The sequence below is a fragment of the Propithecus coquereli genome, unplaced genomic scaffold (assembly GCF_000956105.1).
Source record: "Propithecus coquereli isolate 6110/MARCELLA unplaced genomic scaffold, Pcoq_1.0 Scaffold531, whole genome shotgun sequence".
NCBI lineage: Eukaryota > Metazoa > Chordata > Mammalia > Primates > Indriidae > Propithecus > Propithecus coquereli.
In genome coordinates this window covers 734,365-756,423 of record NW_012151186.1, presented here as the reverse complement: position 1 = coordinate 756,423, position 22,059 = coordinate 734,365, and the positions used below count along the sequence as shown (strand labels likewise).

Below are 22,059 nucleotides of genomic sequence, written 5' to 3'. Positions count from 1 at the left end.
GATCCTCCCGCCTTGGCCTCCCAGAGGGCTGGGATCACAGGTGTGAGCTACTGTGTCCAAGTTTTTTAAATTTTTTGTAGAGACGGGGTCTCACTATGTTGTCTCGGATTCACTTTCTTAATAGTGTCCTTTGATGCACAAGTCTCTAATTTGGAAGAAGTCCAATTTATTTTTTCCTTGTGTGTACTTTTGGTATCATATCTAAGAAACTGTTACCAAATCCAAGGTCATGAAGATTTACACTTACATTTCCTTCTGAGAGTTTTATAATTTTATGTTTTACATTTAGGTCTTTGATCCAGTTTGATTCAATTTTTGTACGTGGTGTGAGATGAGGGTCCAGCTTCATTGTTTGGTATGTGCATATCCATTTTTCCGAGCACCATTTGTTGAAAAAACTACCTTCACCCCATTGAAACATGTTGGCTCCCTGATGGTATCAACTGTGTGGTTATATGTAGACTCTAAGTTTCATTCCTTTCATCTGTAGGTCCGTCCTTATGCTATCACTACATCGTTGTTATTACTGTGGCTATGTACTAGGTTTTAAAATTGGGGAGTGGGAGTCCTCCAGCTTTGATATGCTTTTTCAAGATTGTTTAGAATATTAGGGGTCCCTTATAATTTCACATGAATTTGAGGATCACTTTTCCATTTCTGCCCCCATAAAAGAAAGCCATTGGGATTTCGATGATTCTGTAGAGTGCTTTGGGGAGTATTGCCATTTTAACAATATTAAGTGTCCCAGCCCTTAAACATAAAATGCCTTTCCATTCATTTAGGTGTTCTTTAATTTTTTAGAAATATTTTGCAATTTTGGCTGGGCACAGTGGCTCACACCTGTAATCCTAGCACTGTGTGAGGCCAAGGCGGGAGGATCGCTTGAGCTCAGGAGTTCAAGACCAGCCTGAGCGAGAGCAACACCCCGTCTCTACTAAAAATAGAAAAATTAGCAGGGTGTCGTGGTTTGCACCTGTAGTCCCAGCTACTTGGGAGGCTGAGGCAGGAGGATGGCTTGAGCCCAGGACTTTGAGGTTGCTGTGAGCTAGGTTGACGCCACGGCACTCTACTCAGGGTGACAGAGTGAGACTCTGTCTCAAAAAAAAAAAAAAAAGGAAATATTTTGCAATTTTGATTGTAGAAGTCTTTTACTTCCTTGGTTAAATTTATTCCTAGGTATTTTATTCTTTTTGATTCTATTGTGTATGGAATTATTTCTAAATTTCCTTTTCAGATTATTCATTGCTAATATATAGAACTACAAATGATTTCTTCCATTTTGTTGATAGATTTCATTTTTCAGAGCAGTTTTGGGTTCTCAGCAAAACCAAGTGGAAGGTACAGAGATTTCCAACATAACCCCTGCCCCCCTCATCAACGCTCCCCACCGGAGTGCACATCATTACAGCTGAGGAACCTACACTGGCACATCACAGCCACCAAAGTCTGTGGTTTATGGGAGGGCTCGCTCTTCTGCTCACAAATATCCAACGACATGTGTCCAGCAGTACAGCATTGCACAAAGTGTTTTCTCTGTCCTAAAATTCCTCCGTGTCACCTGTTCACCCCTCCCTCCCCTCTAACCCCTGGGAACCACCGATCATTTTACTGTCTCCATAGCTCACCTCCTCCAGAGTGTCACATATTTGGAATCATACGGTATGGGGCCTTTCAGATGGGCTTCTTTCCCTTAGTGACATGTTTTTAAGTCTCTTCCTTTTTTTTTTTTTTTAATGGCTTGAGAGCTCATTTTTTTAGTGCCAAATAATATTCCATTCTCTGGATGCACCACAGCTTGTTTAATCCAATCACTACTGAGGGACATCTTGGTGGCTTCCAAGTTTTAGCAATTAGAATAGAACTGCTGGAAACACATCTGTGCAGCTTTGGTGTGGACGTAAGTTTTCAACTCCTTTGGGTAGATACCAAAGAGCACAAATACTGAATTGTGTGGTATGAATATGTTTAGTTTTGTAAGAAACTGCCAAACTGACTTCCAAAATGAGTGTGCATTCCCACCTCAGTGAGTTCCTGTTGTCCCACATCCTTGCTACCTATCGGTGTCGTCAGTGATCCAGATTGTGTCCACGCTAACGGGTATACAGCAGTACCTCCTTGTGTGCACGCTAATGGGTATACAGTGGTACCTCCTTGTGTCCATGTTAATGGGTATACAGCAGTACCTCCTTGTGTCCACGCTAATGGGTATACAGTGGTATCTCATTGTGTCCACGCTAATGGGTATACAGTGGTACCTCCTTGTGTCCACGCTAATGGGTATACAGTAGTATCTATCTCATTGTGTGCACGCTAATGGGTATACAGTGGTACCTCCTTGTGTCCACACTAATGGGTATACAGTGGTGTCTCCCTGTTGTAATTTGTGTTTCCCTGGTGACATACAATGCGAAGCACCATTCCATCTGCTTATCTGCCATCTGTTTACCTTCTTTACAGAGGTATCTGTTCACGTCTGCGGCTCATTTGTAATTGTGTTGTTTTTATTGTTCAATTATAGGAGCTCTCTCTGTTTTGTATAATGGTCCTTTATTAGATCAGTCTTTTGTAAATATTTTCTCCTGGTCTGTGGCTTTGTTTTTAGTCTCTTGGCTGTGTCTTTTTTTTTTTTTTTTAAAGAGACAAGTCTTGCTGTGCTGCCCAGGCTGGTCTCCACCCGTCCGCCTCAGCCTCCCCAGTAGCTGGGAACATAGGTGCGAGCCACCATGCCCGGCAGTGTCTTTCACAGAGCAAAAACTTTTAACTTTGATACATTCCAGCTTATCAGTTCTTCCTTTCACAGATTGTGCCTTTGGTGTTACATCTAAAAAGTCAACACACCGAAGGTCATCTAGATTTTTTTCTGTGTTATCTTATAGGAGTTTTATAGCTTTGTGTATTACATTTAGGTCTGATTTCCATTTCGAGTTAATCTTTGTGAAGAGTGTAGAGTCTGTGTCTAGATGCCCTCTGTGGCATGTGGACGTCCAGTTATCCCAGCGCCACTTGCTGAAACGAGTATCTTTGTTCCATTGTGTTGCTTTTGCTCCTTTGTCAAAGACCAGTTGACTACATTCACGCAGGTCTCCTTCTGGGCTGTTCTGTTCCGTGGATCTGTTGTCCGTCCTTTCCCCAGTACCACACTGTCCGAACCACTGTATCATCAGCCTTGCAGCCAGGCTGCGCCAGTCCTCCAGCTTTGTTCTCCTCCCTCAATCCTGGGTTGGCTGTTCCGGGTGGTTTCTTTCTCCATAATAATTTTAGAATCACTTTGTCAATATCCACAAAAGAACTTCCTGGGGTTTTGGTTGGGATTGCATGGAATGTGCGGATCAGGTTGGGAAGGACGGGCATCTTGACAACGTTGAGTCTTCTGCCGTGAACCCGGGATATCTCAACAATTATTTAGTTCTTTGGTTTCTCTCATCAGTTTTGTAGTTTTGCTCATATCTATTTTATATATTTTTTGGATTTATACCTAAGCGTTTTATTTTGGGGGATGCTAATGAAAGTGGTACTGTATTTTTAATTTCAGATCCCACTTGTTCATTTCTAGGAAATACAGGAAAGTGATTGGCTTTTGTTTATTAACCTTGTTAATAATCCTGCAACCTTGCTATACTTGCTTATTAGTTCAGAAGGCTTTTTGTATATTCTTTCAGTTTTTTTACATAAGTGATCATGTCATCTGGGGAAAAGACAGTAATATTTCTTCCTTCTCAATTTGCATATCTTTTATTAATAGTTCCTTTTCCTGCTTGTTGTATTAGCCAGGACAGCCGGTACAATGTTGGAAAGTGGAGTGTGGCGCCAGCAGTGTACAGTAAGTCCTCACCGCCATCGTGGATAGGTTCTTGGAAACTGTGACTTTAAGCGAAACGATGTACACAACAGGCCCTCGGTAATGTCCTTTTGTTCAATATCATTTTGTTACGATGTTGATGAGAAAAAAGTTGGTTTAATTATATGTCATTTTGTTTAAAGTTGAAGTTTCCAAGAACCTATCGACGACAACATGAAATGAGGACTTACTCGTGTGTGTGTGTAGAAACAGGTGTGGGTCACTTTGATCTCACAGGCAAATGCCTGAATGGTGTGTGTTAAGGAAGTGGTGGGAAGCAGAGAGCCCCGTCGGCGAGGCAGGAGAGACACCTCTAAGTCCGGGTCTCTGGGCACGGCGTGGGCCGCTTGGGTGTGGCGTTCTCGTGCCCAGCGGCAGCCTTTGCTGTGTCCTTCCCGTTACGTGGTTTTGTGGCCCATTTGATACAGAGTTCAGTTCGATTGGTCCTGTGCATATTACATTTTGGGTTGTCCCTCTGTCTTTGTTGGTTTTTTAAAAAATTAAGTATGTGAAAGGTGGTCTTACTAATAACCTAACAGAGGAAAATAAACTCTCAAACAGAAAGTAAGAGAAAAGAACGCACAGCACGTAATTGCCCCTTCGAAGGAAACTCACAACACAACTACCCTGTTTTAATGAAAACTCCTGTGGCCTAACTCGTCATGTCTAAGACTTAGTGTTCTCAGCCTTGAAGAGCCCTAAGCGGGTAATAGGGGTACAAACTCCCCACTTCAGTTCCTGCCAAAAACCAGATTCCAAGGACTCAGATAAAATCAGCCTCACAGAGGGAAAAAGAAAAAAAAAAAGAGCAGTTGCTTCTGTTATCAGTCTGCTGAAGCAGAGTTTTAAAAAGCCATTTTTACCCTTTAAAACCACTCAGCCACTTTTCTTCTACTGCCTGGCACTACCTTCTACCTGTTCTTCAAGCCGTGGCCACTCTCTCTCTCTCTCCCTCTGTCCCCCACCGCCCCTTGCTATCTCTCTCTCTTTTTCCTAGGAAAATAAATTAATACTGTACGTCTTTCTATCCTAAACTTTGAGAATTCTTTCTCACCCACACCGTGAGCACCTCGTAAATGCCCACCCTTCGTTATGTAAAGAATAATCGCCAGAACTGGACGGAACGGCATGCTCCAAGGGCTTCCCCTCTCCCTGTCTTTTCCACCCTGTTCTCACCCCACTATCCTGTTCAGGCTGTTCCCATCCATCCTTTGCAGGTGCTGGGTCTTACTATTCTGAACAATGCTGTGTTTCCTTGTATTCAACATGAACAGATACACATTTTATTATTATTCATTTTTCTTAAAGAAAAAGTTGCATACTACAGATACTGTTTTGAGTTTGCATTTTCACTTAACCGTATACCCAGGAAACCACTCCGTGAGCTCACAGCGCACTCGTTCAGTCACTGCTGTAGCTGCACAGCCCCCCACTGGGTAGCGTTCAGCTACTCCCCCACTGGAGGGCATTTAAGGCATTCAAAATTGCAGTTGCAAACAGTGCTGCAATTACTAATCTTGAGCCGTTTTTAATTGTTAAAGGTTTGCGTTCAGGGCAAATTCTTAGAAGTAGGATAGCCGGATTTCACCTGCAGTTGTGTTAGCTATTGCCAAATCCCCTGTATACTAGGCAGCCTCCAAATTGGCCTCAATAATCCCTGCTCCCCAATATTTATACCTTTGTGTAATCCTCTCACATTTTACCAGAGTTGGCCTAGTGACCAGCAGAATATGGCAGAGGTGATAATTAGGTCATTTCCAAAATTAGCTTATAAAAGACCATGTGTGTATAGAACCTCAGTGGAGTCCGAAAAGTGAAAACCATCTTGAAAAATCGCAATGTTGGAGCACTCACGTCTCCTGATGGCAGAGGTTACTACGAAACTAAAGTAACCAAAGCACTATGGTACTGGCATATAGACAGACGTATCAACCGGTGTTATAGCAGAGAGAGCCCAGAAGTAACCCTCACCTATGTAATCAAAGGGGTTTTGGCAGTGGGGCCAAGACCATTCAGTGGGGAAAGGTGCCACAGCCATTGTGGAAAACAGTAGAGGTTTTACTCAAAAACATGAGCAATCATCATGGTCCCTAAGACCCAGAAATCCTACTTCTGGGTGTGTGTCCAAAGCAAAGGACATCAGTATCTGGCAAAGACATCTGTGACCCATGTTTACCGCAACGCTATTCACAGTAGACCAGATCTGGAAACAACCTAAGTGTCCCTCAGCAGATGAACTGATAAAATGTGGGTGTGCATGTGTATATATTTACAGGTGTGCACATATATAAAATGGAGTATTATTTAGCCTTTAAAAGGGAAGGGAAGCCTGTATAATCTCACATATATGAGGAATCCAAACAAGCTGAACGCACAGAAACAGAGAGCAGAATGTTGGTGGCCAGAGAATGGGGTTGGGGCAGGGAATGGGGAGATGTTGGTCAAAGGACACAAACTTTCAGTTAGAAAATGTATAAATTCTGAGATTTAATGTACAACATGGAGATTTTAGTTAATAATACTGTATTGCATGCTTGGAATTTGCTAAGGCAGAAGATTTTAAGTTTTCTCACCACACTCAAAACAGGTAAGTAGGTGAGGCAATGGGTGTGCGAATTAGTTTGACAGTAGTGAGCATTTCATCTATCATTACATTACACGCCCTAAGTATATATGAATTTTATTTATCAATAACACCTCAGTAAAGCTTTTGGGAGGGGAGATGAAAGGTCCTGGAAAAACGGGCTATCTACACACAAAAGAATGGAGTTGGACCCTTGCTTTATACCATATATAAAAATTAACTCAAAATGGATTCAAAACCTAAATGTAAGAGGTAAAGCCATAAGATCCTTACAAGAAAACAATAGGGAAAAGGCTTCATGACTTTGGAACTGGAAATCATTTCTTGGTTATGAAATCAACCACACAGGCAGCAGGAGAAAACTAGATAAGAGGGGCCTAACCGATATCACAGATTTTGTGCATCAAAGGACAATAATAAGAGAATGAAAAGACGACCCACGGAATAGGAGAAAACGTTTGCAAATCACATATCTGATTAAGGATTAATATGCAGAGTTTATAAAGAACTCCTACAACTCGAGAATAACAACAACAAAAGCCAATTCCTATATGGAAAAAGGAGTTGAACAATTTCACCAAAGATACACAGGTGGACGATAAATACATGGAAAGATGCTCCACATCACTAAACGTGACGGCTGCTACCCAAAAAACACGTGCCGGCCGGGTGTGGTAAGGGCGGAACCCGTGTGCATTGCTCGTGGGAATGTAAGGCGGTCCAGCAGCTCTGGAAAACAATAGTGATTCCTCAAAAAAATAATCGCAGGACCCAGGTGTTCCACTTTTAGATACGTCTCCTACAGTCCTGAGAGCGAGGATTCAGAGACGTTCGCACACCCATGTGCACAGAACCATCGTTCCCAGCAGCCTGCTGGTGCCAAAGTCGGATTGTCACACATGCGGTGGAGACACCCCAGACAAGCACGGCGTAAGCACGCAGAGTGTGCCGCTCTCAGCCGCGGCGCGACTGCATCCACGTCCAAGCCACAGGTGAGACGGCCCTGGGGCTGTAAGGGTCCGTCACAGCGTCCTGACCCAGAGACGCCCCGGGGACTGCTGGGAGCGTCACCCGGTCACATAAACCTCTCTGATCCCTTCTTTCCGGGAGTTCTGGTCCCCTGCACCTTTTCCCAGCCCGGTGCGGCGAGCGAAGCGTGGGACCTGCCGCCACCTCGCGGTCACCTGAGCACGTGCAGAGTTTTGTTCCGCGCCCGCTCCCCGTTAGATCCCGGATCCGTTTGCAATTCATCCCTCTACGTGGCTGTGGTCCAGCTTGACCGTCGTGACTTCCCAGACGGCCGGCGCACCCGTCATGCACCGGGCGTCCGCTCCCCCGCCCGAAACACCCGCGGACGGACGCGACCTGCACGTCCCGTCCGTCTGTCCCCGCCCGCGCTTTCCGGGTCCTCCCCCGGCTCGTTCTTCCTCGCGAGCTGCGGCGAGCACGCGTCTACGCGCACAGAAACCTCGGCGTTTCGCCGTCGTCAGGTCCCATTCCTGAGTAAACCCGGGGACGCCCGCGATCGGGCTGTTCCGCGGCGCAGCAGAGGCCCCGGCCCGTGGACGATTAACCGCAGAAATGCTTATTGGGAGGAAGACACGACAATTCACACAAATCGCCGCCTCGAAAACGCCCGGGAACCGGCTCTCGGACTCCGCCAGCGCCGGCGCTTCCGAGGGGCGGGGCGGGGAGTGCGGGGGAGGACGCAGCCCCGCCCCCTGCCCCAGGCCGGAGGTGGAAGTGACGTCAGGGCGCCGCCGGCTCTTCCGGCGCTGGCTCTGCTGTCCTACGGCCATTTCTTTCCCGGTGGCGGCCCGCCCCGGCGTCGAGGGGTTCCGCAGCGGGGCCCGCGCGTGTCCGGGCCGCCCGAGGCACCTGGTCCGTCCGCCCGGGGTTCCGCCCGCCCGCCGTGCCGCACTCCGGGCCCAGCCTGGTTCCGGAAGGACGAGTCGGCGCCGGGCCTGCCTGCCGCGCCGGTGAGCGGCGCCTGGAGGGGCCTCTGCTCCCTTCGCTCTGAAGATTTCCGCCGAGACTTCGGCTTCGGCTTTGCCGTTTCTGTTTATCTTTGAGACGTTATCTGCGGGTAGGGAGACGAGCCGGCGCGCGGGCGTCTAGGGCGTGCGTGTTCACATGAACAAACGGCAGGCTGTGTGCACGCAAACCTTCCTTTTAACGGTAAAGAAAACCGAGAAGGCTCGGCCGCCGCCCCGGCAGCCTCAGTTCGGCCCGCCGGTCCCCGCGGGGTCGGACTAGGTACCGTTCCCCGTGCTTTTCTTTAGAAAAATCCGAGTCTGATGAAAATTTTAACATACAGTTTTGGTTGTAGATGATTTGCTCGTTTTTAGCATGTGCATGTTTCTCTCTCCCAGATAAATAATTACATTTTATAGCGAACTATGTGTGATTGTAAGTACATTGAGAATGAATTGCACACGTGATACCTCACTCTTAAATACTTAGTAAAGCATCTCCCAAAGGTAGACATTGTACTACTAAAACGACAATACTAGTATTTCAACGTTTCACCTAAGAAAATGAAAAATAATGTCACCTAATGTCCACCGTACTAACTAGAATTCTCCGCATTGTTCCAACATAGGCTCTTGGGTGCATTTGGATCTAACACCCATGCAAGGTTTGTACATTCCTGTTGTTTGTCTTTTAGTGTCATTTGACCTAAAGCAGTTACCGTAGTTTCTCTGTCGCACTGACTTTTGAAGAGTCACACTTCTCTTGAAACTCCATGCCATCAGATATTTTGTATTCTCCAGGTGCGTTTACATATTCCTTCATTTCTTGCTATTTCCAGTAAACTTGTAGCTGGGTCCAGAGGAGAGGTTGGCAAAGGGCCAGTAGTAAGTACTTTATGCTTTTGGGGCCGTAAGGTTTCTAACCACTCAGTTCTCCGGTAAATGCTTCCTGTCCCGCGGCTGGGTGTTCCTTCTCTGCTGCGTGCTGCACAGGGGCCAGCCACAAGCTGTTTCTCAGAAGTACAGCACTCGCCTGTGGAGGGCTGCGATTTACTCTGAAGCGCAAGATGGCTGTGCCCTAAGTCTGCTGTCGGCGCTGGCCGGCACCTGTTTCCCGTGGATGTTCTCATATCATTGGGTCTGCTGGATCATTTAGGCAAAGTTGAGAAGTTTGTCCTCCAGCCTCAACTTCCTCTGGTCCACATTTGCAACCAGGAAGCCCGACGGGCCACTGTGTACACTGTTAAGGCACAGTCGAATGTCGTATGTGCTGCCTCTAGCGTTCGTTTTCGGTCATCGGTGGCAGGAGGTGCAGTGACGTGGAGGGGCTGTCTTTCCACGTCCAGGCCTCTGCATCTCTAGCCCCCGATTGTGCATATTTATTGTAAAGGTGTCTGAAGTGTTTTCTGTTTTGTGCCCTTGGATCCAGTGACCGTAACGTCAGCATAGTGTACCAGGGTGGTGTTTCGTCCAGTGACAAACCTCTGGAGACTGTTATGGCAGAGAACCAGATAAATGATTATATATTATTTATGTCACATTTTTAAAAAGGGTAAGGAGTCTAACTAAGTAGGTGCCACCAAACTAAACACATTTGTGGACCTTTCACCAAGGAACCCCCAGTTTGAGACACCTGGTAGTAAGTACAGTTAATACTGGGAGAATAGATGTATTTTTTATGACGCTGTGAAATTTCAGGGTTTCGGTCCCCTTGTCGTTAGGATAACAATAGAGAAATTCTAGCCCTGCTTTTCATCTTGTCAAAAAGTAACAAGCTCAGAAGTCCGGGCTTCGGAGACAGACTGACCTGTGTTCGGGTCTTGCTCCATCACTTCCTCAGCAGATGACGTGGGACCGGTCGGTGTTCTCCGAATCTGGTTTGTTAGCTGTCAGATGGGGCTCATCTGTTGTGGGGGGCTGTGGTGCTAACTGAGTGAGCTCGTATATACAAGGCTCCTGCCCGGTCTTCTGACGCGTGCTGCACCTCGGTGAATGGTGACTGATGTTATAATAGTCGTGGAGTAAACTGGTTTCAGTGGCTTTCGTGTGTGTCACCTGCAGAAACACAGCCCCTGTGCGATGTCCAATGACGGAGCAGTGATGCTCCTGAGCGTGGCTGCTGGGCAGCAGGACCGCAGAGTCCCCGCACCGAGAGGGGTGGAGACTGCACCGTCCATCTAGACGCGCTGCCTCCCTGAGTGGTCCTGGCGTCCAGGGAAGGAGCGTTCTGACGCGTTTCACCATCATCGTCACGGGATGGCGGCCGTTGGCTTGTCCCAGGGTGAGTCCTGGTCGTGCTCTCAGAGGTGCTGCGTTGGGTCCCTCCACAGTGCAGAGTCCTGTGGTCTGGGCCAGGGCAGTCACGCTCCTGGTGCATTTCGGAGGTGTGAGGTGTGCCAGAGCGTGCCGTTGTGTGAGTCGGCCCTGGCATCGTGCTTTGGGAAAACGCAACGCATACTCTCCTTGGTGAGTTTTCTCGCCATGGGTGAATAGAGACTGCCGTGTCTCAGGGCTTACTCCCTTACCCGTAACGTGAGACTGCTACGGTTCGCAACGGGCGGCACCCCCCCTCGCCCTTTTTCTGTCTCTAGGTGAGACAGACTGTGCTGACCATGTATGGCAAGTTGTGTGTGTGTGTGTGTGTGTGTGTGTGCGCCCGCGTGCCCACCAACACGCACTTGAGTGTGCAGCATAACATGGGAATTTCCTACTAGGACGGAAAGACTTTCCGGCACAGGAGCATGCGCATGACCATCGGCTCTGGGTTCTCACCCTTCCTTCTTTTTCAGGAGGTCATGTTTCCGGGGACCCCATTTGCCTTCATGAAGCAAAGACACAGGCAGCTAGGATGGCGGCCGGCTGTCTGACGAATGGTCAGGTAAGCTGCAAGGGTGCTTTCTGAAAAGGACGTGCTGCCTCTACAAGTAGATTTGTCTCGCCGGCTTCTCAGAGCACACAGAGCCCCCGCAAGGACCGGGCTCTGGTTGCATTTCCACAGGCAGCCGAGCCTCCGTGTCGGTTACCGTTGCTATGGAAATCGTCCCAGTGTTTCCACATCGCTTCCTACTTTGACCCTCACGGTGCCAAGCGCATGTTTCTTATTTTGCTGCGTGCTCTGGCCATGGCGAGGGGGAGGAAAGTGTCCTTTTCTCCAGGTGTTTATTCGTTCGTCACCATTTGTCACGTGTTTGTGACGTGCTCAGGATCATGCTGTGATAGGAAATGAGGCGGGAAGAGCTCCCAGTCTAGTTGGGTGAGATGAGTCACTGTGTGAGGTGCCGGTAAAGCCAGCGGCTGGAGGAGCTCGACGGTCACGAGCGCGGACAGGGAAGAGCTCCCAGGACCGCGGAACCCGGGGGGTGGACGGCGGAGCCCTCACAGTCCCCTGTAGGCATCAGGCCCCAGCTCCTGATCCCCCACCAGTGTCGACGGACGTGTCACGTGCCTCAGACCAGTGTGTGTGTGATGACTCGGGACTCGGTGACCTTTGACGACGTGGCCGTGGGCTTCACCCGGGAGGAGTGGGCTTTACTCGACTCAGCGCAGAGGGACCTGTACAGAGACGTGATGCTGGAGAACTACAGGAACCTGGCCTCAGTAGGTAAGACCGCCATCGCTCCTTGTGGTCTCCTGTGGCACAGGTACACGTTACGCACTTGCTGTGTTCCAGGATCGGTGATGTCAGATCCGCACACAGTGGAGAATAACAGAGACACAGTCGCTGCACTGATGGGTTTTAATCTAGTGTGGTAATCTTCAAACTGTGGTCCCAGGATCAAGAGCATGACCGTCAGTGTGTTAGAAACCTGCATGCTCAGACTCCACCCGAGACACACTGAGTCAGAGCGGAATGTGCTGCTGGCGCCTGTCCTCTGTGTCTGACAAGCCTTCCAGATGAATCTGACTCACTCCAAAGTTGAGAACCACTGGGTAGTGGTTTCCCAAGTGAAGGAACATCTCTTTTTGCACTTACATTGTCTTCTATTTGAATAAAAGTCTTTTTTTTTTTTTTTTGGAGACAAGGGCTCTTCCTGTCACCCTGGCTGGAGTGCAGTGGCATCATCACAGCTCACTGCAACCTGAAGCTCCTGGACTCAAGCGGTCCTCCTGCCTCAGCCTCCCAGAGTGCTAGGATTAGTTCGTCTTCCTGTTTTTGAGACATGTACTAGAGCTTGAATGTGGGGATCAGGGTCAGCAATAACCAGCTTCCTCAGGGCACAGAAAGATGGGGTACTTGCATTTTGAGCTGTTGTAAAATAATTTCCCTACTTGCTTTAGAAGTGTAGTTCCTGATTCCTAGGTGGGTCTGTCATGTCTTGCACGAGCCTCCTCCACTGATGTGTCTTGCCCTGTGTACAGGGAGTCGCCTGTTCAAACCCAGCGTGATCCGTTGGCTGGAGGAGGCAGAGTGGATGGCAGTGCAGAGGGGAGAGCTCCATGGTAAGTGCTCGTGAGGGACATCCCTGCCAGTGAGAAGGTCAGTGTGTTTGGAATAATGAGGAAACTCGTAGAGATGCGCCGTGTCACAGAACGTGAGGCCGTTGGACTTGGAAGTTTCGGGGTGTCTTCATCTTCCCGTGTTTCTCTGTTTTCCATCTGATCCAGACTTTCTGTGATCTCACAGACGACCTCCTGTTTTGTTGAGTTTTGGGTTTTAATGCGTGTTCCGGCCTTTAATGTTTTGTTCCGGCCTTCTTACTTTCCTTCCTTGGTTATACTGTTTCTGTTCACCTTCACATTTAATTTTTGTGGAATAAACTGTTTAAAAAATTCCTGAAATTTGACCCCAAGTCTATGATTGCCAAATTTAGATGCAGCCGAACTGCTTAAGTCTGTCTTTATTTTTCTAACGTGTTTAATATGAAAACAATACAAATGAACATTACCATTTTTAACTTAATTTGACCTACATTTTGTTTTGCAAACCCTTATATATTTTTCTGTTTTACTTCAGAATGGCAACTGAAAACCAGTGGGTCAGCACTTTGGCAGGATATTATTTGTTTAAAAACATCAAATGGGATTCAGATGGTAAGATGAACAAGAGAGATTTTTTATTTGCCATATTCAGAAAAGATTGAAAAGTCCGTTATAGAAAAGCAGCACAAGTGAGAGCTACTTGGGAGGAGCCACATTTATCCAAGGGGAGGAACGTCTCTAGACGGTGCTCTGGGTGAGACAAATTTGGGAGTTCCCTAAATCTAGCTTGGGGCTTCAGAGTCCCCCGCAGCACTCATTACCTTATCTGTAACTAGCTCTCGGAATTTTTAAAACAATTCTGTGAAAATACATAGGAATCTATCGAAGGTCAGGACGGATGACACAGGGTCCTGGCAATGGGTTTCCTTAATTCAACCGGAAAGAAATCTACAGGGCAAAAACTGTGTGCATGTAAGGAAAATGAGAACAATCATCAGCATCACAGTAATGTTTCTTCGAGGGGTGAAATCCGTTTAGTCTCAGAAATCCTCTAATCATTGTTCATCCGCAGGCAGGAAGCCACCATGGAAGGGAAGCCGGTGACTGTGAGCGGCGTGCAGTGTTTGCTGAGCGCTGGCGCCTCAACCCGCACGCGAGAACTCAAGGTGCAGGGAACACTCACATCTCTGATCGGTGTGGGAACTTTTTTATTCCCCACAAGAAAACCTCTACTGGAGGGAAACTTCCTGTGTTTAATCCGTGTGCAAAAGCCTGTAGCTCCACTGCAGATGTTGTTTCCCACGGAACGTGCAAGGGAGACAGATCCCTGGACTGCAGGGACGGTGGGAAGGATTTCCTCCGTCAGTCCTACCTTCAGGCCCATGTGAGAACTCGCACTGGAGAAGAGCTCTATGGAGGGAAGCAGAGCGGGAGGGCCCTCACCCGCCTCACGAGCCCTGCTATGCCTGTGGAGGTGCGTGCTGCAAAGAATGCCCCCGTGTGTGAGGAACGTGGGAAATCATGCAGATCTCCTTCCGACCTTAAACTTCACACGCGAACCCACGCTGGGGAGAAACCCTGTGAACTTACGGAGTGTGGGAATTTCTTGGCAATTTCTTCCAGCCTAACTGAACATGTAAAACTTCGTAGCGGAGAGAAACCCTATCAGCATAAGGAATGTGGGAAAGTCCACAATCGGTTTTATCTACTAACTGAGTGTTTAAAAACCCCCAGGAGGGAGAAACCCTTTGAATGTAAGGTATGTGGAAAATCTTTTAGAAATTCCTCATGCTTGAATAACCATGTTCGAATTCACACTGGGGTAAAACCCTATAAATGTGAGTATTGCGGGAAAGCCTTCACTGTGCGCTGTGGCCTCACTAGACACGTACGAACTCACACTGGCGAGAAGCCGTATGTGTGTAAGGAATGTGGGAAAGCCTTCTGTACATCCTCAGGCCTTATCGAACATGTAAGAACTCACACTGGAGAGAAGCCCTACGAATGTAAGGATTGTGGGAAAGCCTTCACTGTTTCTTCCAGCCTGACTGAACACGTAAGAATCCACACTGGAGAGAAACCCTATGCATGCAAGCAGTGTGGAAAAGCCTTCACTGGGCGCTCAGGCCTTTCTAAACACGAACGAACACACACTGGAGAGAAACCCTATGCATGCAAGCAGTGTGGAAAAGCCTTCACTGGGCGCTCAGGCCTTTCTAAACACGAACGAACACACACTGGAGAGAAACCCTATGAGTGTAAGGAATGTGGGAAAGCCTACAATAGGTTTTATCTACTAAATGAACATTTAAAAACTCACACACAGGAGAAGCCCTTTGAATGTATGGTATGCAGAAAATCCTTTAGAAACTCCACGTGCCTGAACAAGCACATTCAAATTCACACTGGAATAAAACCCTATGCGTGTAAAGTATGCGGAAAAGCCTTCACTGTTTCTTCCAGCCTAACCGAACACATACGAACTCACACTGGAGAGAAGCCCTATGAATGTAAAGAATGTGGAAAAGCCTTCACGACCTCCTCACACCTGATCGTGCACGTAAGAACTCACACTGGAGAGAAACCCTATCTGTGTAAGGAATGTGGGAAGGCCTTTGCTTCTTCCTCACACCTCGTTGAACATGTAAGAACCCACACTGGAGAGAAACCGTATGTATGTAGAGAATGCGGGAAAGCCTTCCGTGCTTCCTCACACCTACATAAACATATAAGAATTCACACAGGACAGAAAGCCTATAAGTGTAAGGAATGTGGGAAAGCCTACAGTAGGTTTTATCTATTAAGTGAACATTTAATAAATTACACCGAAGAGAAGCTTTTTGAATGTAAGGAATGTGGAAAATCCTTTAGGAATTCTTCATGCCTTAATCATCACTCTCAACTTCACGCTGGCGAGAAACCTCATTAATGTGAAGCATGTGGCAAAGCCCTCGGTGATGCTGGTCCACTTTGGAGACGTGGACATACACTCCTGAGATGCCTCCCCAGTTTCAGGAACACGGGAGAGCCATTGGAATCCGATCACAGTCCAGCACGCAGGAGCTCACCGTGGACCCGTGCGATGTGAGAAACACGGAAAGCCTTCACCGTTCCCTTGGGTTTTCCTAAATATGTGAATCTCGGAATGCCGAGACACCCTGTTGATGTGTGATATGTGGAAAAGTTGTAGTTGTGCTAAACAGTGTTCACTTGTGATCTCACAGTGGAAAAAAACCTTACAAAGGTAAGAAATGTTGGAAAGTCATCGTTTTTCGCATTACGTTATTCCTCAACCTTTAGCAAACATGGTGCTTCACACTCAGCAGAAATTGAAGGGACAGGATATGAGAATTGCTCCGAGTCCTGAAATCCTGTTTGCTGACAGACACACCACTTTCTGGGTGGTTCTGTAGATATATTTTGAACGTTTATGGTCATTCCTGGGGTGTTACGTCTTCCCTTCCCCTATAGCAACACCATTCCAGTCTAGTTGCTGCACCTTCTCAGTTGCAGCCTGTATTAAGTGGCCTTCAGAATTCGTACTATTTTTTTTTTTTTTTTTTTTGAGACAGATTCTCACTCTATTGCCCTGGATAGAGTGCCGTGGCAGTAGCCTAGCTCACAGCAACCTCAAATTCCTGGGCTCCAGCGATCCTACTGCCTCAGCCTCCCAAGTAGCTGGGACAATAGGCATGTGCCACCATGCCCAGCTAATTTTTCCATTTTTAGTAGAGATGGGGTCTCGCTCTTGCTCAGGCTGGTCTTCAACTCCTGAGCTCAAGCAATCCTCCTGCCTTGGCCTCCCGGAGTGCTGGGATTGCAGGTGTGAGCCACTGAGCCTGGCCAGATTCCTACTTAATCCTACTGTAGCAGCGTGGCTTGTCGTGCTCATACACATCCACCTACAGTGGCTCACGCTGGCCGAGGTGGGGACATAAGGTAGACCTAATTGTCACAGAAATACTCTCGTTCCTCCCTCACACCTTGTCCTTACAGATAAGAGATCAGAGTGGAAGGAAGGGCCCTTGGGTACACACAGGCAGCACCACAAGGTCTCAGTCTGAGTGATCCAAATTTGTGTACTTCTGACACGCCAGCAACCTTGGCTTACGGATTCTGTGGCTGTCAGGGCTGCAGCGACCTGATTCCTCTTTGGCACTTAGTCACCCAGTGATGGTCTTGGAACTCAAGGAAAACAGTAGATCCAGGTAGAAGAGACCTGTGCACCTTGGTGTTGTGTGTGTTTGTGCAGAGGAGTGGCTTGTGGAGTGGTTTTCTGGTGGGGATGAGTGTTGCTATTTGGCCCCTGTTGCCACCTTTAATTGTCGGCGTTGATGCCAAAGACCGGATTAGTCTAAACTGTGTTGCGTGGGCCAAAACATACAGCCATGCACCCCGTGCCTTATAGGAACTTCTGACAGAGGTTACTACTCTGATATATGATAGCATTTGTGGTATCCCCAGGAGGCACCCACCCCATAACAGCCCACCCCTATACCCCGGGGGAGGACCAGTGTCTTCCCCATGCCTTCTGCCCCTACAGCTTCCCATCTGGATCTGCTTACTCCTTGGCCTTGGTTTTACACAGAACTTCTATTTTTTTAAAGACAGGGTCTGGCTTTGTCACCCAGGCTAGAGTGCAGTGGCGTCACCACAGCTCACTGCAGCCTCGTATTTCTGTGCTCGAGCAATACTCCTACCTCAGCCTCCCAAGTGGCTGGGACTATAGGCGCAAGCCACCACCCCCAGTTAATTTTTCTATATTTTGTAGAGACAGGGTCTCTTTTTCAGGCTGGTCTCAAACTTCTGACCTCAAGCGATCCTCCTGCCTCAGCCTCCCAGAGTGCTGGGATTATAGGCGTGGGCCACCACGCTTGGCCAGCATATGTTTGTCTAATCTTTCATTTCATATCCTCCAACAATGTAACTTTAGACCTGTAATGTATGTTCTCAGACTTACAACTCTTAAAGATATTATTGGCCTCTTACAATTTCACATCTGTTTTCTTGAGTCATGTCGTACATAATGGAAAACTTGGTTGTGAGCAGAACTGCAGGTCCTGTTTGCGCTGCTTCCTGTATTTCTCCTTCTTAGTCCCAAAACGTGTTCTGTGCAATTTGGGGCAACTTGCACCCTCCTGTCTGACAGTCAGCACTGTCACCATCCCGGTGTTCCTTAGTGTGAGGTCAAACCAGTAGAGGACCAGTTAGTCGTGTTTCTGTATACCGGGCAACACTGACGCCCTGGGTCTTCCTGGCTGGGGAGAGACTGCCCCGCCCAGGGCCAGGTCATTGCCGAGACAGTGACCCACTAGCTTGGGAGCACGGGCGTCATATGCCCATCTGCCAATCCAGCCCCATGTCCCCAGCCACTTCCTTTACCTCTCACATGCCAAGCCAACGTTCCCCACCCCTCAGCATGCCCAGGGCAAGGCACTAAACCACTAGGAACATCCTCCCTGCCCCTCAGCCTGCCAGTCCTACACTTTCCATCCTGCCCAGCCTGCTCAAGGCCGTGGCCTGTGCTGCCCCTTGCTGCTGCTTCCGCCTCCTGACCTTTCTGGCTGTGTTCACGTGCTCTACGTGTCGAGCCCCCTTCTCTGCGAACTGTTAAAGATCAACTTTTCCTTTCAGCCTCAAGAACCTCCGCGTAGTCACTCAGTCACCTTTTTGAGTTAACTTAGAGGCTCAGTGAACCCTTTCTCAGCTTTTCTTAATAGGTTTTACTACCTGTGTGCACAAGGTAGTAACAAAGTATTACCTACCTTAGGTGATTTCTGGACTGAAGCTGCCATGTGGAAACACTCGGTACAATTTCGTTCCTTCCCTCTGCACGTGGTCTACCTTCTCAGGGAATGACACTTCTCCATGTGGCTGTGTAGTGGTATCTCCCTAGGGCTTTAATTTGCATTTCCCTGATTACTGATGGTATGAACATGTTTTTACTTACTTTGGCTATTTAATGGTTTTCCTTTTTTGGGTGAAATACCTATTCACATCTTTTCCTGATTTGTCTAATATTGTTCTTTTAAAAAATACTTTGTAAGACTTTTATGGGACTCAGCATTTGTGAATTACAAGATTGCCGCAGTTCCAGTGTACCTGTTTTCACTCTTGTGACTGTGTTGTCAGGAAAAGGGCTTCCTCATTTTGGCGTACTCGAGTTTGTACAGCCTTCCCTTTATCTTGATCAGGAACTTTCTTTTACTTTAAGGGCTTAAATATCTTCTACCTCTTTGCCTTCCACAATTTTTATAGCTTTAGTTTAAAATTGATGTGCTTAATCCATCTGCAGGTGATTTTTGTTAATGGTGAACATATGGTCCATATGTCTAGTTTCATTTTTCCCCCATGGACATAAAATTTTGACAAGACCTCTTTCATTTTAATGAAGAAAATTGGTTTATTTAGCTCATAATTCTGGAGGCTAGGTAGTCCAAGAAACATGGCACTGGCCTCTGCCCAGTGTCAGATGAGGGCCTCATGTGGACAGGACCTCTACCTTTGGCGTGAGCAGTGGGAAGGGGGGGTGTCCTAATGCTCAGAGAGAGAGAGAATTAATTCCAAAGTTTTTTGTTTTCTTCATTTAGTTGCCCTCAGCCTTCAGGCAGTCCTGTGGGGGCAATGAGACATACCATCAACCTTGAGAAGCTGACTGTGAGATTGACCACCCTCCAGGTAGACTAGCCTCTAGTAGGGAAGTGAACAGCACTGCAACATCTGTGAAAGTGGAATTCACGCTGAAAGCACAGCCCACAGTGTTCACTGAAGCTTGCGTGCTGTACCAAACTGGGCCAGCTGCCCGATCAAGCAGATATCAACATTCTCCATAGGATTTAAAGACCCAGTGTGTCATAGCATAGTATTCAAAATGTCCAGAATTATTCAGCACAGCAGCACCAGAGCCTCAGGGGGCTGTGTGATGGGACCAACTGCCAGCTGAGTAACATTCATGACATTAGAGTCCTAGAAGAAAAGGAGTATGATGCAGTAAAAATACTTGAAGACGTAATGACAAAAAATTTCTCGTTTTTGGTGTAAGAAACTTACAGATGCAAGAAATCCAGTGAAACCAAAACATGATAATAAACTTACAGAAAGCTCAAATCTACCATCATGAAACTGTGAAAGCTGCAGACGGAGAAAACTTCGAAAGAAGGCTGAGAAAATTGACAACAATATTTATCTTAGAACAATTGAATTGGCTGTGGATTTCTCATCAGAAACCATAAAGGCCAGGGGGAAATTTAGGAACATTTTTAAAATACTGAAAAGCAAATGGCAACCCAGAATGTGCTATATTCAGCAAAAATATCCTTTAGGAATGAAGGTGAAATACAGATAAAACAGTACTAAGAATCATTGCCCAAAGACCTGCTTTAAATAAATTATTCAAGAAAGCTCTTAAGAAAGAAGAAAAATTAGACAAGAGGGAAAGTTGGATTATCCGGAATGAAGGAAAAGCAACAAAAATAGTAATCTTGAAAATACAATAAAGTATTCTACTCTTGATTTTTTATAATACATATGATTGTTGAAAACAAAATTACGACATGGGGATCTCAATTTATGTAGATTTAGTACATAAGACAACTGCAACATAATTATGAAGGGACAAAGTGACTTGCTTGGTGTGGAGGTTTGACATTCCATTTCAATGGTAAAATAGTCCACCTAGACTGAAAATTTTAAGTATGTTTATTTTAGTCCCCAAAAGAAATACAAGAGATACACTAAAAAGAATGTTAATTGAAAAAGACTACTAAAAAATGTTTAAATAGCCCAAAGAATAGTGATAAGGGGGAAGCAGAATAATGAAAAAAAGAGAGACCAAACAAATAATAATAAAATGGTAGAACTGGATTCTTATGTAATCAGAAACATCAAATGATCTACACATATCAATTAAAAAGTAGAGTAGATAAGAATTGACCCACTTATATGTCATCTACAAGAAACTCACTTCAAATACAGCGATGTAAGTTGGTTAATAGTAAAAGAATGGAAAAGTACATACCATGGAAACAGTAAAATGGGGAGGCTATATTGAACGTCAAGCAAAATAGACTTCAGAGCAAAGAAAATTACCACGGAAAGAAGGACGTAACAGTGCCAATAATAAAATAATAACAATCAATTCACTGAAAATACGTAAGTATCTGAAATGTACTCACACCTAACAACAGAGTTTCAAAAGTGACACGACTGAAAAAAAATGGGACATAGTCACAATTATTCAGCTCTTCCTTCAATAATCAATAGAACTAGTAGGCAAAATGTCACCAAGGATTAAACAAAGTGAATAATATCATCTACTAACAGTATCATTAACATGTAGAACACATGATCTAATGACAAGCAAATGCAGTTTCCGTGTGTACATGGAACATTGTCCAGTATTGACCATATCCTTGGAAATAAAACAACCATTAACAAACCTAAACTAACTTGAAGCAAAACAAATACGTTCTGGGACCATGATGGAATTAGACCAGAAAACAAAAACAATACGAGGAAAATGACCAAATGCTTGAACAACTAACTTAAAGTAATTAATGGATTGAAGAGAAAGTCTGACGAGAAACTAGAAAATATTTTGGTGTGAACAAAACTGAAAATATAGCACATCAAATTGTATTGGGCACAAGATAACACGTAGTGGGACATGTACAGCATTCAATGCTTATATTAGAAAGTAAGTGCTCTGCAGTGAGCAGGTATATGCAGTCCTACCCCGAGAGGCAGAAGAAAAAGGCTGACAGATCCAGTTTCTCAGAAAGAAACATTCATTAGGGACGTACGAAACAGTGTCTCGGGCGCCTAGAGACAGTGGATCCCTGTCTCCCCTCCCTGGTGAAAGGATCCTTTGTGTAACAAGCATATAGGGTGAGATGTGCAGCTGATCACATCTTCAGACGTTCTTGGCAAGACTCTTGACCACTAGGGAGGTTAGGTAAGCATCCTTGCGAGGAGTCGTCTAAACTGCAGTCATCATTTAAAGACCTTGCTGCAGGACACCTGTCAGACACCCATCATCATGGGGGTTTGCTCCAAGCTGGTGTCACTCACCCTGCAACAGGCTGGTCTCCTACAGTAAGATAGGACTCAAGCTGATAATCTAATCTGCCACGTTAAGAAACTAGAAAAAGAAGCGTAAAATAATCCCAAACAGCCACGCAGAGGGCAGTGATAAAGATTGGAGTGGAATTAAATGTAAGTGAGAATCGGGAAACAGTATGGAAGAT

The 22,059-nt window shown here is 46.4% G+C and overlaps 2 protein-coding genes across 5 annotated transcripts in view; both read left to right on the top strand.

The window, feature by feature from the left end:
• Positions 1-8,494, top strand: part of CDH15 (cadherin 15, type 1, M-cadherin (myotubule)) — a 34,060-nt gene extending 25,566 nt beyond the window's left edge. Inside the window, exon 21 of the mRNA XM_012657162.1 lies at positions 7,858-8,494. Coding sequence (XP_012512616.1) covers positions 7,858-8,494 — 637 coding nt within the window. The remainder of the gene's footprint in view (positions 1-7,857) is intronic.
• ZNF778 (zinc finger protein 778) lies at positions 8,244-16,003 on the top strand. Of its 4 annotated transcripts, none has more exons than XM_012657151.1 (7): positions 8,244-9,060; positions 10,457-10,676; positions 11,185-11,273; positions 11,819-11,996; positions 12,755-12,835; positions 13,350-13,426; positions 13,887-16,003. In XM_012657151.1, the coding sequence occupies exons 2-7, from the start codon at positions 10,652-10,654 to the stop codon at positions 15,741-15,743; spliced, it is 2,307 nt and encodes a 768-aa protein (XP_012512605.1). In that variant the 5' UTR covers positions 8,244-9,060; positions 10,457-10,651; the 3' UTR covers positions 15,744-16,003. The 4 variants fall into 4 exon arrangements, with proteins under 4 accessions (XP_012512605.1, XP_012512606.1, XP_012512604.1 ...); XM_012657152.1 differs by having other exon boundaries at positions 8,581-8,600; XM_012657150.1 differs by lacking the exon at positions 8,244-9,060 and having other exon boundaries at positions 9,715-10,676.
• The last annotated feature ends 6,056 nt before the right edge of the window (positions 16,004-22,059 follow it).